The sequence below is a fragment of the Otolemur garnettii genome, unplaced genomic scaffold (genome assembly GCF_000181295.1).
Source record: "Otolemur garnettii isolate 467f Iridium unplaced genomic scaffold, OtoGar3 scaffold00015, whole genome shotgun sequence".
Classification (NCBI taxonomy): domain Eukaryota; kingdom Metazoa; phylum Chordata; class Mammalia; order Primates; family Galagidae; genus Otolemur; species Otolemur garnettii.
The window spans coordinates 29463932-29480052 of record NW_003852410.1 but is presented as its reverse complement, the minus strand read 5'-3'; the positions used below and the strand labels follow the sequence as shown (position 1 = coordinate 29480052).

General features: G+C 44.2%; 1 protein-coding gene across 2 annotated transcripts in view; it reads left to right on the top strand.

Annotated features, from left to right (window-relative positions):
• ABHD6 (abhydrolase domain containing 6) overlaps positions 1 to 13005 on the top strand; it is a 54197-nt gene extending 41192 nt beyond the window's left edge. For both annotated transcript variants that reach the window (XM_003785543.3, XM_023510691.1), the window contains exons 7-10: positions 1881 to 2038; positions 3440 to 3494; positions 3717 to 3817; positions 11880 to 13005. In XM_003785543.3, coding sequence (XP_003785591.1) covers positions 1881 to 2038; positions 3440 to 3494; positions 3717 to 3817; positions 11880 to 12056 — 491 coding nt within the window. In that variant the 3' untranslated portion in view covers positions 12057 to 13005. The remainder of the gene's footprint in view (positions 1 to 1880; positions 2039 to 3439; positions 3495 to 3716; positions 3818 to 11879) is intronic.
• Positions 13006 to 16121: the final 3116 nt, after the last annotated feature.

Below are 16121 nucleotides of genomic sequence, written 5' to 3'. Positions count from 1 at the left end.
GGGTTGGATTCGAACCCACCACCTTAGGTGTATGTGGCTGGCGCCTTAGCCACTTGAGCCACAAGCGCCGAGCCTATAGATGGGAACTTTAAGATAAAATAGATTACATTAGTTCCAGAGCCAGGATAGGAAGAGATTCCAGGCTCTCTGACTCCAAAACCCAAACTGTGGCTTTGTTGGAAGTCCTTTCATATTTAATACTTCCTTTATATGACTCACACCCACTACCCCTTTATATGATTTAACATTATAGAACCTAGCCATGAGTGGAACATGTATGTCTTTTACTGAAACTTAATGGCCTTTAAAATCCTTCTGCCACTCTGAAAGTTTTCAGGTCCTTTAAGGACATTGAAGTTGAAGTCCAGCCCCCAAAGGTTTTCTTTTTTTTTTTCTAAGCACCACTTCTGAAATCATTTTATCTTTTAATAATAAAATTTGAGAATTAAAGGAACAGTTCCTGTGGAAGATTATTAGATTCTAAATCAAATATGGGAAGTCAAGTCTAACTGGCTTTTAAAAGTGTATGTTCATTTGCTCAGTGAAGAATTTAACACCTGAGTTTCAAGTGGAAATTTTAAATTAAGTGTATTGGTATGTGAAAATGAAAAAGTAGAAATTCAGGATTATATCCTACCTAAGTTTTTTTAAAATAAACTTTTTTAAAATTTTGAAATAATTTTAAATTTACAAAAATTTGCTTCCCCCAAGTTTGCTCAATAGTTTAGTTCTCTGTTGTTTAATAGTTGCAGCTATAGTACAGAGAGTCCCGCATTCTCTTTATCCAGTTTTCCCATTTGTTAATAGTTTATATTACTATAATCAATTTGTCATAACTAAGAAACCAACATTGGTACAGTACTATTAACTAAGCTCCAGGCTTTATTTGGATTTCATTTAGTTTTCCATTAATGTCCTTTTTCTGTTGCAGGATTCAAATCAGGATACCACATGACATTTAGCCAAGGATTATTTTTAAAAGAGATGACATAAAAAATGTAAATCTGCTCCACTACGTTGTGAAAGCCATGTATCATGTTAGATTTAAAGGGGTTGCTGGATGTAGAGTTATAAGTGTGGATTTCTATAGCATGACTGATGTTATTGATGCTGTGGCCTTTCTTTTTAAGATCTAGGTTTTTGGCTAAGTTAAACACCTAGAAATTTGCTCAGTGTTGGAAGTGAAAATGAGTTTTGCCTTCCTGTATTTTGTCAGCTTCTGTGGAATCCTTGCGTCAAGCTCTGGGTAATAAGAATCATGCACAATCTCAAAGAGAATCAGTCTCAGTGATCCCCTGAGGTTCTGGAGGAAGAGGGACTGTGTAGAGGGCAACTGGGGGCAGCTCAGGAGAAGGCTCACACCTTCCCGGTGTTTTGTGCACTGACTCCAAGTAAGACAGTGCTGGGTGGGTCCACACCAAGGGATGGCGTAGTCAGTCCCTCCAGCCCGGTGTTTTCTTCCCATTATATATTTCCTCCTCTCCACAACACGGATGTGCTCAGCCTAGTTGTCTTCTAGACTTCTCAAGCCCTGTCATACATATGAATCCCCCGTCAACTGGTAAAAATGCAAATTCTGATTCAAGAGGCTTAGGGAAGGGCTGAGCTTCTGCATTTCTTGTGGGCTTCTGGTGTTCCCCATCCGTAGCCCACAGTGTGAGAAACCAGTCCTTGAAATACCTTCAAGGGCTTTTTTTTCTGTTTCTCAGAGTGTGGTTTTGACCTTGAGCAGGGAAGGCAGGACCAGTTAAAAAGGAATCTACTCATGAAGGAAACCTGAAGTATATTGGCTCTGAGCTGCTGTTGGTAGTTCCCTACTAAAATGAGTGTTGGCAAGAAAGTAGATTTATTGTCACGCCATTTCGTTTTGAATCCTACAGGCCTGCAGTACTCATCTGATAATCAGTTTGTACAGCGGCTGAAAGAACTGCAGGATTCTGCTGCTGTTGAGAAGATTCCCTTGATCCCGTCCACCCCAGAAGAGATGAGTGAAATGCTCCAGCTCTGCTCATATGTTCGTTTCAAGGTGCCCCAGCAGGTAACATGGTCTCAGCAGTGATGCACTTGCCCTCTCCCATGGCTCATGGGGCAAGTACCAGCTTCTTTCATACATCCCTCCTTCACCTACTCATCAACTCCTTCTTGCCCTCTTCCATTTCTTCATTCTGTAGGAATCTCTGTTGTGCATGGGATATATCAGGTACTGTGCTGAGCACAGTGGTGAATAAGTAAGACAGGGAAAGTCCCTGGGTCGACCATAGGGGAGGCAGACAGTAAAAAGAAAACAAATAATTACCTATTTTAATAAGTTTTATAGAGGAAATGAAGATGGTATAGGGATTGTGAACAGGGAGGCAGGGGTAGTTTGATAAACGTCTCTGAGGAACAGCATTTGCAGGACTAGAAAAAGACACATTCAAGACAATGGAAGGAGGCCTGGCTGGCTGGAGCCTGGAGGGTAAGGGACTCCTGAGACCGTACATCAAGGGGGTTCAGACCTGGTTCCAGGTAGATGAGAGAAGTTGCATCTGCTAATGTAAACCCTGTACTCAACCTCAAGAATCCTGGGGCAGAAGAAGAAGACTATGTGCCTTTTGGCCACAGCTACCCCTTTGAGTCAGTAACCCAGGTCCAGATCTGGTCTGTTTTCATTCCTCACCAGCCCTCAGCAGAAAAGACAAGGACAATGTCAAATGAAAGGACTATAGAACCTTCCTGCAAATTTGCTCAATAGTTTATTTCTCTGTTATTTAATAGTTCCATCATCCCATATGGTTTAATTTTTTTTAATAGACCTTGTTCAGCATTTGGATAATATTGAATAATTGCTTGATCATATGTTCATCCTTGATCATATGTTCATCTTAAGCTAAGCAGCAAATTTTCAAGATAAAACAGCTATCCATCCATCTCAGGTGTCATATTACATGATGTAGGGTGCCTCTGATTTCATGGTTTACCCAGCTTCCTTTCTAATTGAAAAAAAGCTGGGGTGGTGCCTGTGGCTCAGTGAGTGGGGTGCTGGCCCCGTATACCGAAGGTGGCGGGTTTGAACCTGGACCCAGCCAAACTGCAACAAAAAAATAGCCAGGCATTGTACAGGTGCCTGTAGTCTCAGCTACTTGAGAGGCTGAGGCAAGAGAATCGCCTAAGCCCAAGAGCTGGAGGTTGCTGTGAGCTGTGACACCATGGCACTCTACCGAGGGTGACAAAGTGAGACTCTGTCTCTAAAAATTAAAAAAAAAAAAGCCTCTCGTGAGGCTAACTCCCTAGTCCATCATCTACCACATCATAGGAATCAGAGGCCCAGGCCTAAAAACCTTGACAGTGTTGCAAGTTGCTGGACTTTATTCTTCTTCACTGTCCCACAGCTGTTAGGGGCCTTGAGGAAATGAGTCTGCTCTGGCTTTCTAACTTTGGGTTATTTATTTATCCTTAGATCCTGCAAGGCCTTGTTGATGTCCGTATCCCTCATAACAACTTCTACCGGAAGCGTAAGTAGCCCTGCTTTCAGCTTGGAGCTTGTCACATGTGAAGCCTTGTGGCTGGCTGGCTTTTCCTTCTTAACTCTAATGCTTTAAGTGTTTTTTTGGGCCTCTGAAGAGAGAAAATGGTAGGCTGGAAAAATGGTAGGCTGGTGATTCTCCCTTGACTCTATAGTAGTACCCACGGGAATAGCCCAGCACATACTCACTTTGTTTTCCTTTTCTGGCAAGTGTTTTTAGAAATCGTCAATGAGAAGTCCAGATACTCTCTCCATCAGAACATGGACAAGATCAAAGTCCCAACGCAGATCATCTGGGGAAAACAGGACCAGGTATGTAACACCATCCCTACAGCTGTCTGTGCCAGTCACCACCACCTGTGAGGAAAAATGTCCTTAAAGAAGAACAAGAGGGCTTTGTGAAGTGAGCCTCCCTGGCCAATTTCTGTTATCCAAAATAGTGGAATACACCTGCATCCGGTGCCAGTGTTAACAGGGAACATAGTTCTATGAGTTGAAAGCAACATTTGGTCTGTTCAAATGAAAGGCAATTTTTTTGTATGTTGGGAGTGTTTTTGTTTGTTTGTGAGACAAAGTCTCATTCTGACACCCTGAGTAGAGTGCTGTGGTATCATAGCTCACAGCAAAATTGTCTTGCCTCAGTTGTTCTATTTTTAGTAGAGATGGGGTCTTGCTATTGCCCAGACTGGTCTCAAAGTCTTGAACTCATGCAATCCACCTGTCTTGACCTCCCAGAGTGCTGGGATTACAGGTGTGGGCCACCACACCCAGCTGAAAGGCAATTTTAAATCATTTTTAAAATTTATTTTTATTATAACTAAAAAATAGCTGGGCACTATGGCGGGTGCCTGTAGTCCCATCTACTCAGGAACCTGAGACAAGAGAATCGCTTGAGCCAACAGTTTGAGGTTGCTGTGAGCTATGATGCCACAGAACTCTACTGAGGGCAACAAAGTGAGATTCTGTCTTTAAAAAAGAAAGACAGAGAGAGAAGGAAAGGAAGGAAGGAAGGAAGGACGGACTAGTCAGATGTTGTGGTGGGCACCTGTAGTCCCAGGTACTTGGGAGGCTGAGATAAGAGGATCTCTTGAGCTCAAGAGTTTGAGGTGGTTGTGAGCTATGATGCCCCGGCACTCTACCCAGGGCAACAGAATGAGACTTGAAAAAAAAAAATTAGGCTGAGTGCCTGTAGCACAGTGGTTACAGTACCAGCCACATACACCGAAGTTGGCAGGTTTGCACCCAGCCCAGGCCAGCTAAAACAACTATGACAACTGCAATAAAAGATAGCCAAGTGTTGTGGCAGGCACCTGTAGTCCCAGCTACTTGGGAGGCTGAGGCAAGAGAATCACTTAAGCCCAAGAGTTGGAGGTTTCTGTGAGCTGTGACACCACAGCACTCTACCAAGGGCAACAGAGTAGAACTCTGTCTCAAAAAAAAAAAAAATATTATTTTGCAATAATTAAACTTAACAGAAAAATTTTAAGAAGAGTACAGAGTATTCCTGTATACCCTTTACCTAAATTAATGAAATATTAACTGCTTTATTGAGCTGTAATTTACATAACATTCACCTAAGGTGCTCCATCACAAAACCCCAGTTGTAAAACACTTCTAGCACCCCCAAAATTTCCTTCCTGCCCATTTGCCATTGATCTCCACTCTCACCTCAGCCCCACACAACCACTGATTTATTTTTTGTTTCTACGATTTTGCCTTTTCTAGAAATTTCGTATAAACAGTATCATAAAGTATGTAGTCTTTTTAATGGCTTCTTTCACTCAAGTGTAATGTTTTTGAGGTTCATCTATGTTGTTTCATATGTTAGTGGTTTGCTCCATTTCACTGCTGAGTGTTACTCTGTGGTATGTATGTATCACATTTTATTTAGTAGCAATGTTTTGAACATTTACCATGTTGGCTTGATCATTCTCAGCTATCTATCCAGAACTATTTATTTTTGGACCATCTGGAGTAGGTTGCTTACATTATGTCCTTTTACCCCCTAATACCTCCACATATGTTTACTGCAAACAAGAATATTTTCTCACATAGGCACAGCACAGCATCACATTCTGGAAATTTAACATCAATCTGATTTCATCATTTGTTTCAGTGACATTCTAAGTGGTATCCTCCTCCCCTTCCTGGTATGCTGTTCAGGATCCAGTCCAAGATCATATATTAGATGTCATATCTCTTTAAAAGTCTCCTTTTAGGATACAATACCTTAGTTTGCTTTGGTCATTCATGATGTTGAGGAATTTGAAGAGTACAGGCCACTTATTTTGTCATCTGTTCTTCAGTTTGAATTTGCTGCTTCATGATGAAATTCAGGTTCTATATTCCCGGCCAGAATGCCTCCTGAGTGATTAGGCTTCAGTCTTCAGGCGCACAGTGTTCATGTGCCCTTTTTAGAGGATGTTAACTTTGATCACTTGGCTGGGGAGGTGTCTGTTTCTTGCTGATGGAGCCTGTATGTAGTCTGTACTAGAAGACACTTTGAGGTCCTGCAGTTATCCTGCTCCCCATCAGATATTCCTCCCTAGATTTTCCATCCATGATGATTCTTGCCTGAAAGAATATTTACTTTGTTCTTTTTAAGAGCTGTACTCCATTATATGGTTCTGCCCCAAATTATTTAATTTAGTGCCCTACTGATGGCCATTTATTTGCTAAGTGACACTTCAGAATGAATCATGCATGTATGTTTGTGCAGTGTCCAGATGAGCGTATCTAAAGAGTAAATTCTTAGTCATTAAATGAATGGGTCAAAGGGCATGTGCGTGTAAAATTTAATAGATTTTGCTGGGCTCAGTGCCTCATGCCTGTAATCCTAACACTCTGGGAGGCCAAGATGTGTAGATTACTTGAACTCAGGAGTTTGAGACCAGCCTGAGCAAGAATGAGACCCTGTCTCTACTAAAAATAGAAAAACTAGCCAAGTATGGTGGCACACACTGGTAGTCCCAGCTACTTGGGAGGTTGAGGCAAGAGGATTGCTTGAACCCAGGAGTTTGAGGTTGCTGTGAACTACAGTGATGCCACAGCACTCTACCCAGGGCGATAGAGTGAGACTCTGTCTCAAAAAAAATCAATCAGTAACAAAATATAATAGATTTTTGGCTCGGTGCCTATAGCTCAGTGGCTAGGGCACCAGCCATGTACACTGGGGCTGGCGGGTTCAAACCTGGCCTGGGCCTACCAAACAACAATGACAATTACAATAAAAAAATAGCCGGGCATTGTGGTAGGCACCTATGGTCCTAGCTACTTGGGAGGCTGAGGCAAGAGAATCTCTTGAAGAGTTTGAGATCACTGTAAGCTGTGATGCCATGGCACTCTACCAAGGGGACATACTAAGACTCTGTCTCAAAAAAAAAAAAAAATTTAATAGATTTTTTTCAGGTGATCCTGTATAGCAGCTTAGTAGGGCTGCTATAACAAAGTACCACAGACTAGGTGGCATCAACAACCGAAATCTATTGTCTTGCAGTTCTGGAGGCTGGAAGTCTGAGGTCAGGGTGTGGGCACAGTTGGTTCCTTTCGAGGCTGTGGGGAGAATCTCTTCCATATCTCCCCCCTAGTGTCTGGTGGTTTACTGGCCATTGTTGGTGTTGCCTGGCTTGTAGAAGCATCACTCTGATCTCTGCCTTCATCTTTACCTGGTGTTCTCTCTCTGTGTGTCTGTCTCTGTGTCCAACTTTCCTCTTTTTATAAGGATGTCAGTCATACTGGACTAGGGACCCACCCTGCTCCAGTGTGACCTCATCTTAACTAATTACACCTGCAATGTCCCTATTTCCAAATAAAGTCACATTCTGACTTGCTGGGGGTTAGGGCTTCAACATACAGATTTGGGGGAAACACAGCTCAACCCATTACATGCCTTCCATAGAGATACAGATTTATGCTCCCAGAAGCTCCTTTTTTTTTTTTTTTTTTTTTTTTTTTTGAGACAGAGTCTCACTTTGTCACCCTTGGTAGAGTACCGTGGCTTCACAGCTCACAGCAACCTCAGACTCTTTAGCTCAAGCAATTCTCTTGCCTCAGCCTCCCAAGTAGCTGAGACTATAGGTGCCCACCACAATGCCTGGCTAGTTTTAGAGATGGGATCTCACTCTGGTTCAGGCTGGTCTCAAACCCATGAGCTCAGGCAATCCAACCACCTTGGTCTCCCAGAGTGCTAGGATTACAGGTGAGCCACTGTGCCTGGCCCAGAAGCTCCTTTTTTGTTTATAACTGTGTATTGGAAAGCATATCTTATGGAAGTTTATGAACTTCTTAATGAAATTCTTCAGATATTTGAAAGCAAAAGGAGGCACTGAGAAATGGAGCCTTTATAAGGCTCACAAGATAAACAGAAGGACATGTGTGTTGAATGGTGTCCAGGAGTCTTGTGCTGTTAATTGTGAGAAAAGAAAATGAGAGAAAAGCTTTCCCCATTGGGATGATTTCTCTAAGGACCCTAAGGTGAACGCTGCCGTTGTCCTACCAAGGCTGCTGAGAACAAAGGCAGGAAGTCAGACTGTGGCCATAAAGGCCCACAGGTGAGTGGATGGCCCAGGCAGGAGGGACCGGGGAGGAGAAGTGGGCATCTGCCCAGAGCATGTGTCTCAGACCAGCCAGGTCTGGCTGAGGATACACGGTGCAGAAATGTTTCCATGGAGAGGAGGGGGTCTCACATCCTCCCTCCAGCAGCAGTCTAGGGCTGAAAGAAGCTTGTCTATGCCCAAGTTCCAAGTTAAGCCAGCAGGAAGTCATTGAATCAAAAAATAGAGACAGAACAATGAAGGCCTTTCACCATTCTGAAAATCCCAAAGGTGATTTGGGGCCCTTGGGATCAACAGTGAGAGGCCGTGTCCTGTCCTGTGGTGACAGGGTAGACTGAGAGCGCTGCCACAGTGTCTGACAGTCTGTGTTCTAGCCCTGCCTTTACCCTTTATCAGCCTGTGACCTTGAGCAATCACTCAGCCCTGCAAAATCAAGGATTTTTTTTCTACACTATGAGAGTTATTATGAACCTCACATGAGATAATATACAGAGGGTGCCCCCAAAAATGTATGCAGGTTTGAAGCAAGGGGAAAAAACTGCATTCCAATTGTAATACTTAATACTATGTACCGATAATGTTTGTTATCTTGTATCTCTTGTAATTGCAGAAGTCAAACGTGACTTGAGTATTATAATTTTAATGTAGTTTTTTCCTTTCATAAGATGTATATACATTTTTTTGGCACATCATTTTTTTTTTTTTTTTGAGACAGAGTCTCACTATGTTGCCCTCGGTAGAGTGCTGTGATGTCACAGCAACCTCCAACTCATGGGCTTAAGAGATTCTCTTGCCTCAGCTTCCCAAGTAGCTGGGACAACAGGTGCCCACCACAATGCCCGGCTATTTTTTTTGTTGTTGCAGTCGTTTAGTTGGCCTGGGTTGGGTTTGAACCCACCACCCTCAGTGTATATGACTGTCACCATAACCACTGTGCTACAGGCGCCAAGCCTTTTTGCTTCTGATAGCTGGCTTCAGCCCATGGCCCAGAATTTTCTTTCAGACTCTGAAGTTCATTTTATTCCAGAAAAAGAACCTAATATACTATGGGGGTACTATAAATGTGATCACAGTCTTTCTATGTTTTGTGGACTATCCCTAGGGCAGAGCCAAGTAGCGAGTATTTTATTCCATGGCTTTACTGCTTCCCAAGTTCTCTAGCTCTTTCTCTGCTTTCTCATCCACATTTGGTATCACAGTGCTCCCCCTGCCAGGCTGAATTCAGCCTCCTTCTCTGAAACCCTGTAGGCAGGCTACTGTGCTGCACAACTGCAAGGGAAGCCCTGTGCATCATTATCTATGTGAATGATATCCCCTGAATTTGGACAGTATACAGTCTCCACAACTGAACCTGAGAACCCTGCATATCAGTCCGTGCATCTCTCCTCTGTGCTCATCCACTAGAGTGGGAGGGCCTTGGGGAGATCACTTTTAAGCCACTTAATAGGTATTTATTGAGCACTTAGTATGTGCCTGATGGTGTATTGGGACATAAGGATACAGTAGGGACCAAGACAACCAGAACCTTATGATCTGCCTACTGCTATAGAGTACTGCAGGGCTGAAAGTAGGGTAGGGTAAGAGATCTGTCATACAAGTTCAGGATTGGATGCTGCTTGTATTTATAATTTTGATATTTTGAATATCATGAATCTGTCCTAATGGCTTATTTTATTTATTTATTTATATATTTATTTAGATAGAATCTCACTCAGTCACCCTGGGCAGAGTGCCGTGGCACTGTAGCTCACAATAATCTCAAACTCTTGGGCTCAAACAATCCTTGTAGCTGGGACTGCAGGCACCTGCCACAACACCCAGCTATTTTTTTTAGAGACAGGGCCTCACTTTTGCTTGAACTCCTGAGCTCGAGCAATCCACGTGCCTCAGCCTCCTAGGGTGCTGGGGTTACAGGCATGCGCCACTACGCCCCATCATGTTTATTTTTCAATACTGCATTGAAGTATTTTTCGTCTTAGCCAGGCATGGTGGCTCCTGCCTGTAATCCCAGTGCTCTAGGAGGCCAAGGCATGTAGATTGCCTGAGTTTGAGATCTCATCTCTAAAAATAGCCTGGCATTATAGTGAGTGCCTGTAGTCCCAGCTACTCAAGAGGCTGAGGCAAGAGAATCAATTGAGCCCAAGAGTTTGAGGTTGCTGTGAGCTGTGACGCCATGGTATTCTACTGAGGGTGGCAAAGTAAGACTCTGCCTAAAAAAAAAAAATTTTTTTTTTCATCTTGATTGCTGAGTTTTTTGGTACCCACTTAAATTCTGTGCCGCAGGTGGCTATCACACTTGCCTCTCCCTAATCCTGTTCTTGCCTGAAATGGGATACAAGAAGAGTTTTTGACCATTTATATGAATATCCTGTCCAAAAATTAGTTGATAAGGCTCCTATAGACATGCATATCTATTCAGGGCCCATTCAGTGATTTTGCATGCCTCTGGGTGACCATAGAAAGTGCTGGCTTTGTAATGGTGCCCAGCATAACAGTGCCAAAGCTAGAAGCTCATATAGGTACTTTTGCCTGTGAGTTTCGATTTCTGATGTCTCTGCAGGATAGACACTCTGCTGGGAGTTTCTACTTCATGCTTTCTTCACTTATTGACCCCAACTACATTTCCCTGAATGTTTCCAGGGCAGCTGTGCTTCTTTCTGCTCAGGCAGTTGCCATAGCAGCCTTACCTATGAAGAGTGACCAGGCAGAGGTTTCTGATTCCTCGGCTGGATGCTCCCCTCTTGCTAAGCTCTCCATTTTCCTAGTCATGGTCCAGGAGTTCTCTGCAGTGCTCCATTTCTTGGCTGAGATGTTTTGCTCACCCAGCTTCCAAGTAGGCGAAAAATCTTGGATTTAATGAACTGGTTTGATGAGATAATGCTCAAAAACAGAAGGTGCTGGAGCTCATTGGCCTTTTTACTTTTGCTGCTGATGGAGAGAAGGGGCTGTCTTATCTGGGATGAGTCAAAGGAGAAGGTGATTAAGGGGAGTGGATGCAAATCTACTTCTGAGGGAGAATGTTGGGGGGGAAGGTGAAGCTGGATTAGCATAAGAGCAGGGTGGGCCATGTGAAAGTGAGTGAGTTGCTTGAGAAGTATTAGCTCTGGAAAAGTACCAGCTTTCATGTTGTAAGACCATTCCTTGTTATTTACAAATTTCAGGGCTAGAGTCACATAGTTCTGGATATCCCCAAAGAATCTCCAAAGAGCATTCTACCCACTCCACCCCCAGCTTGTGATAATCAATGCTCAACTTTTGCATCTTCCTAGGTGTCCTAACCATACCTTGGGCTACCCTACCCCAGCTTCTCTCCTTAACATAGCCCATGGCTCCCCACTGTCCCGAGGTGGCTGGAGTAGCAGCCCCTCCTCAATGCTCCTTCTCTCCATCAGGTTGCTCACTGCTGCCACTACATGCTGGGTCTCGGCCAGTGAGCCCTTTGCTGTCCCTGCACTTGCCGTTCCCTCTTCCACTGTCCCCTCTGTGCTCTCCCTGGACTCAGGGATGGTATCTTCCTACTCCCCATACATGCTCTTTCAGCAGCCAGGATCCTCCTCCGTCAGAACCCTTGTCACACTGTTCTGCATTTGTCTCTTGACCTGTCCAGCTTTGCCTACTCAAGGGCAGGAAATATGTATTTTCCACTTTAGTGATGCCAGCAGAGAGCCACAGGCCCCAACACCAAAGCGACTTGGTCCTAAACTTCACCTCCCAAGACCCCTGCCTTGATCCCATACTTAGTGGAAGTTGTGTCCATGGGGAACACACATGTGGGTGTCTGAATCTTTGTGTATCTTCTAGCTCCCTCTCTTGCTCGGCAGGTGCTCGATGTGTCTGGCGCAGACATGTTGGCCAAGTCAATTGCTGACTGCCAGGTAGAACTTCTGGAAAACTGTGGGCACTCTGTGGTGATGGAGAGACCCAGGAAGACAGCCAAGCTCATCGTTGACTTTTTAGCTTCCCTGCACAACACAGACAACAATAAGAAGCTGGACTGAGGTGCCATCTGTAGCCTGCATTCTGCACATGGCATCTACTCCCATTCCCAAATCTGACACGGCCACCACTCTCAGGGATCCTGCCCCAAATGCGGTCGGTGTGCCAGCATCCCTGAGGAAACCAGTCCACTCTCCTAGGTATCCACAATTCCACAGAGCTCCGGGGGCCATGAGAAAATCTCCAAGATCTTTTTCACAAAACAAAAACTTATATGAAACAAAATAAGAAACCCAGCCATGAAATCTACCAAGAAGTCTTCAAGTTCATGTCATTGATGAACTTGTGCAAAACAGCCACCTTGGACCATAATCGCGGAGGACATTTTAAGACATTCTTTATAGACTAAGACTGGATATTTTTGTTGCTTCAGATCTATTTCCTTGCATGGTCAGTGGCTTTAATAAGAGCATTAGTCCCCATTCTCTGAACCCTCTTGTTTAGGTCTAATTTAAGTTTTACATAGAGACTCATGTGTGAATGTAGTCCATGAGAGGCAAGACCAGGGAGGAAAATGACAAGGTATAGTGTATTTCCACACACGGAGGGGCACTGTTCTACCCCAGCCAGCCCCTGGACCTGCCGGAGCAGCAGAGCACATGGGTGGGTGGTTTTTTGGGCACCCATAAAATCAGGTATGTCATGAGTGAACCCAGAATAGTCACAGAATGAAGAACACTTGGCAGGGTGGGTTTCCTAGGAATAATTTATTGTTTTTAAAAATAGGACTAATAAAGCAATAATGTTCTAGACATATCTCTAAACAATCAGACTCAGATTCCACACGTAAGCAACAATTTGTAGGCCTCGTTTCTATTCTGCACTGAAACCCTTGGATTTAAAATATCTGTTAATGAATTCTGTGAATTCTGTGAACAGTAGTTGAGAATAAGTCTAAACAGCTATAAAAGGGACCACAATGACATGAAATAAGAAGTCTAGATTGGCAACCATGCAGGTGGTTTAGGCAGATTTTCTATTAACTTTAAGATGTGTTTTTTAAAGTAAGGCTTGTTCTGCAGGCTTTGGAAGTCTTTGCACAGATGATTTGTTAGTTTCATTTTAAGAAATCACACCATCAAAAAAAAGAAAAAAAGAATCACATCACAAGAATGGAAAAGCAAGTATCCAGTGTACTCAATACTAATATGAAGCCAGTAGATGATCTAATACACTCCTACATAAGAGAAACAGTCAATTCAGTTCAACTTGGGGGGAGAGAGAGGAAGAAGGGGTAAGAGGAGAGGAAGGAAGGGGTAAGAAAAAAAATCACGTTTGCGGCTTTCAATTGAAATTGTATATCAGAAACAAAGGGCAAGATCATCAAACTGTTCGTTTTGATTTTCTTCTGTTGTATATAGGAGTTGCAAACTCCTCAGGAGCTACTTTATTTCAGATCTTTTTACAGAGAGTGTATAGCCAAGGAGTTCTGGGAATAAAGTAAGATAAACTTTATAGTTTGAGTTGGAATTCAGGACTTCGTTTGAATATTTTAATCTATCAGAGAACAGAATGTGTGTATAAATCTTAAAAACAAGAAGGTATGAAAATGTGACATCAGACTTGCAGGATACAGCTGAAGCAGTGCTCAGAAAGAAATTATAGGCCAAATACATATTATTAGAAAAGAAGAAAGGCTGATAATAAATTAAGCCTCTACCTGGCTCGGCGCCTGTAGCACAGGGGTTACGGTGCCAGCCACATACACCAAGGCTGGCAGGTTCGAACCCAGCCCGGGCCAGCTAAAACAACAAGGGCAACTGCAATAAAAAACAGCTGGGCGTTGTGGCAGGCACCTGTGGTCCCAGCTGCCTGGGAGGCTGAGGCAAGAGAATCACTTAAGCCTGGGAGTTTAAGGTTGCTGTGAGCTGTGACACCATGGCATTCTACTGAGGGTGACATAGTAAGACTGTCTTGGAAAAAAATAAAATAAGCCTCTACCTCAAGAAGCTAAAAAATAGTAAATCAAAGGCAGAGAAAAATGAAGTAATACAAATGAAAACAAAAATCAATGAAATAAACAAAGTAGATATTAGACATTTTATCTGTTCCAATTTCTTGTATTTACCAAGATTTCTGAGTTTAGTCGGGGGGGGGGGGGGAGGCAGTCAGTCTTGGTGGGTCTGGGTGGTGAGAGGTAGTTTCCTTGTGATCCCTGAAGAAGCCCAGGCCTGGGACAAGTACCTAAAATCAGAAACCCTGCTGATAACAGGAATTCCTGGATCTTGCTAGCTCGCTGAATCACATGAAAGGTGCTCCTGTGCTGTGCCCACTGAGGGGTCTTTCAGGCCGGGCATGTGCTGTCCATCCCGGCACAGAAGGATAGTGAGCAGGTTCTGCTGCAGGACACAGCTGCCACCTCCTCTGCTGTCACCAGAAAGCACTGACTAGATGTCATGAGCAGAGAAAAGGAAAGAGTCGTTTTGAAAAACCTATAAAGTGGGTTTTTGGGTTCTCTGCTGGCCTTGCAAATCTGACCCCACTGTGATAGGAGGACCCATGCGCCCCATTTCCTGCCTTTAGGATTATAACAGGCCTGCTGGTTACTGCCAGCTACATGTGACTCTGCAGCATGTGCCTTTGGTGACAGTCCCAGAATGAAAGGGGCCACTCATCACAGCACTTCTTGAAAGACTGCCAGAAACTTCTGACTTAGCAGCAGGAAGCCCCAGCAATCACAGCCCAGTTCTCATCCTACTGCCTGGAGGTGGGGCCTTCAGGCTGCTGCGGATGGACCTTCCTGGTCACATGTTGAAGAAGCCAAAGGACAAGCAGTGATTTGAACTCAGTCCTTGTCCAGGACAGAGGTAACACCAGGAGTGATAATGTGACCACTGTATCAGTTTGGTGGGACTGCCTGTGTGAGTCTGTACCTTCCTTTAGCCCTACTGAGCATTCCCATCCCAGAGAACCTTACTTGATGCTTTGCCCAGAAGATGGTTTCAGAAAACACTGGATTAGAATGTCTGTCAGGCCTGGCCTGAGGCCTGAACCTTATAACTATGTGCAGGGGCCACTCTAAGTGTTTTCCCTACACTCCCACTCCCCCTTAGGAAGTTCTCATGCAGCCCAAAGTAGGACACTGTGCACATTTTACAGCAAAAGAAACTGAGGCTTGGAGAGGTGACGTCTCTTGGCCAAGGACACAGCTAGGAAGCAGAGGGAAGCCTCTTGGTTTATAGTTGAGGGTGACTGGTAAAAACAATGCTTTTATTGTTTCAGGCAGGGGCTCCCCCGCCCAACTTCCTAATCAGCATGGGGCCCTGTTGGCTCCCCTGGGACCAGGTCAAGGTCGGGCAGCTTCAGCCACAGATTGCTGAGGCCACACCTCCTGACTTGGGCCCCTGTTTAAGGTGACTCAGTCATTTATCCAACATAGTTAAGGACTTCACATTGCCCAGCTTCCTGCTGGACAGGAAACAGAACTCACCTGGATTCCAGCATTATTCTGTAAGGCACATCAAGGCACAGCTTGCCTTCCTCTTTGTAGCCTCTTTAGTAACCAGGACTGGTGTCTCACCCATCCTAGAAGGACTCATTCACTGTGCTGGTGCCCTCCCTGACCCCCCACACTCTGGAGATGATAATGTTGTTTGTCCGAGGCAATGTCTTGTTTCAGAAGAAGTCTCGACATTAGCCTTGGTGCCTCTCTGGGGTCGGGCATGGAAAGTAGTCAAGAGATGTAACCCACTGCTAGCTGCCATTTCAGAAGCTCTGCTGGGATCAGCTCAGGCACCCTTTGGAGAACTGCTTACTGGCCAGGGGCTTTCCCTGTCTTCATAAATGCTAAATGTAGACCCCTTACTTTGCAAGCCCTGAATGTAAATCTCGGTCATGTGTTAGTTCTAAAATGATGGATGAAGGTTTTAACATCTATGGGTACCAGCTTTCTGCTTTGGGGGACTTCCTTGTACTAGACTGAGAAATCTTTTATTAAAAATGGCAATTCAGGCTCGGCACCTGTGGCTCAAGTGGCTAAGGCGCTAGCCATATACACCTAAAGTAGTGGGTTCAAATCCAGCCCAGGCCCGCCAAACAACAATGATGGCTACAACCAAAAAAATAGC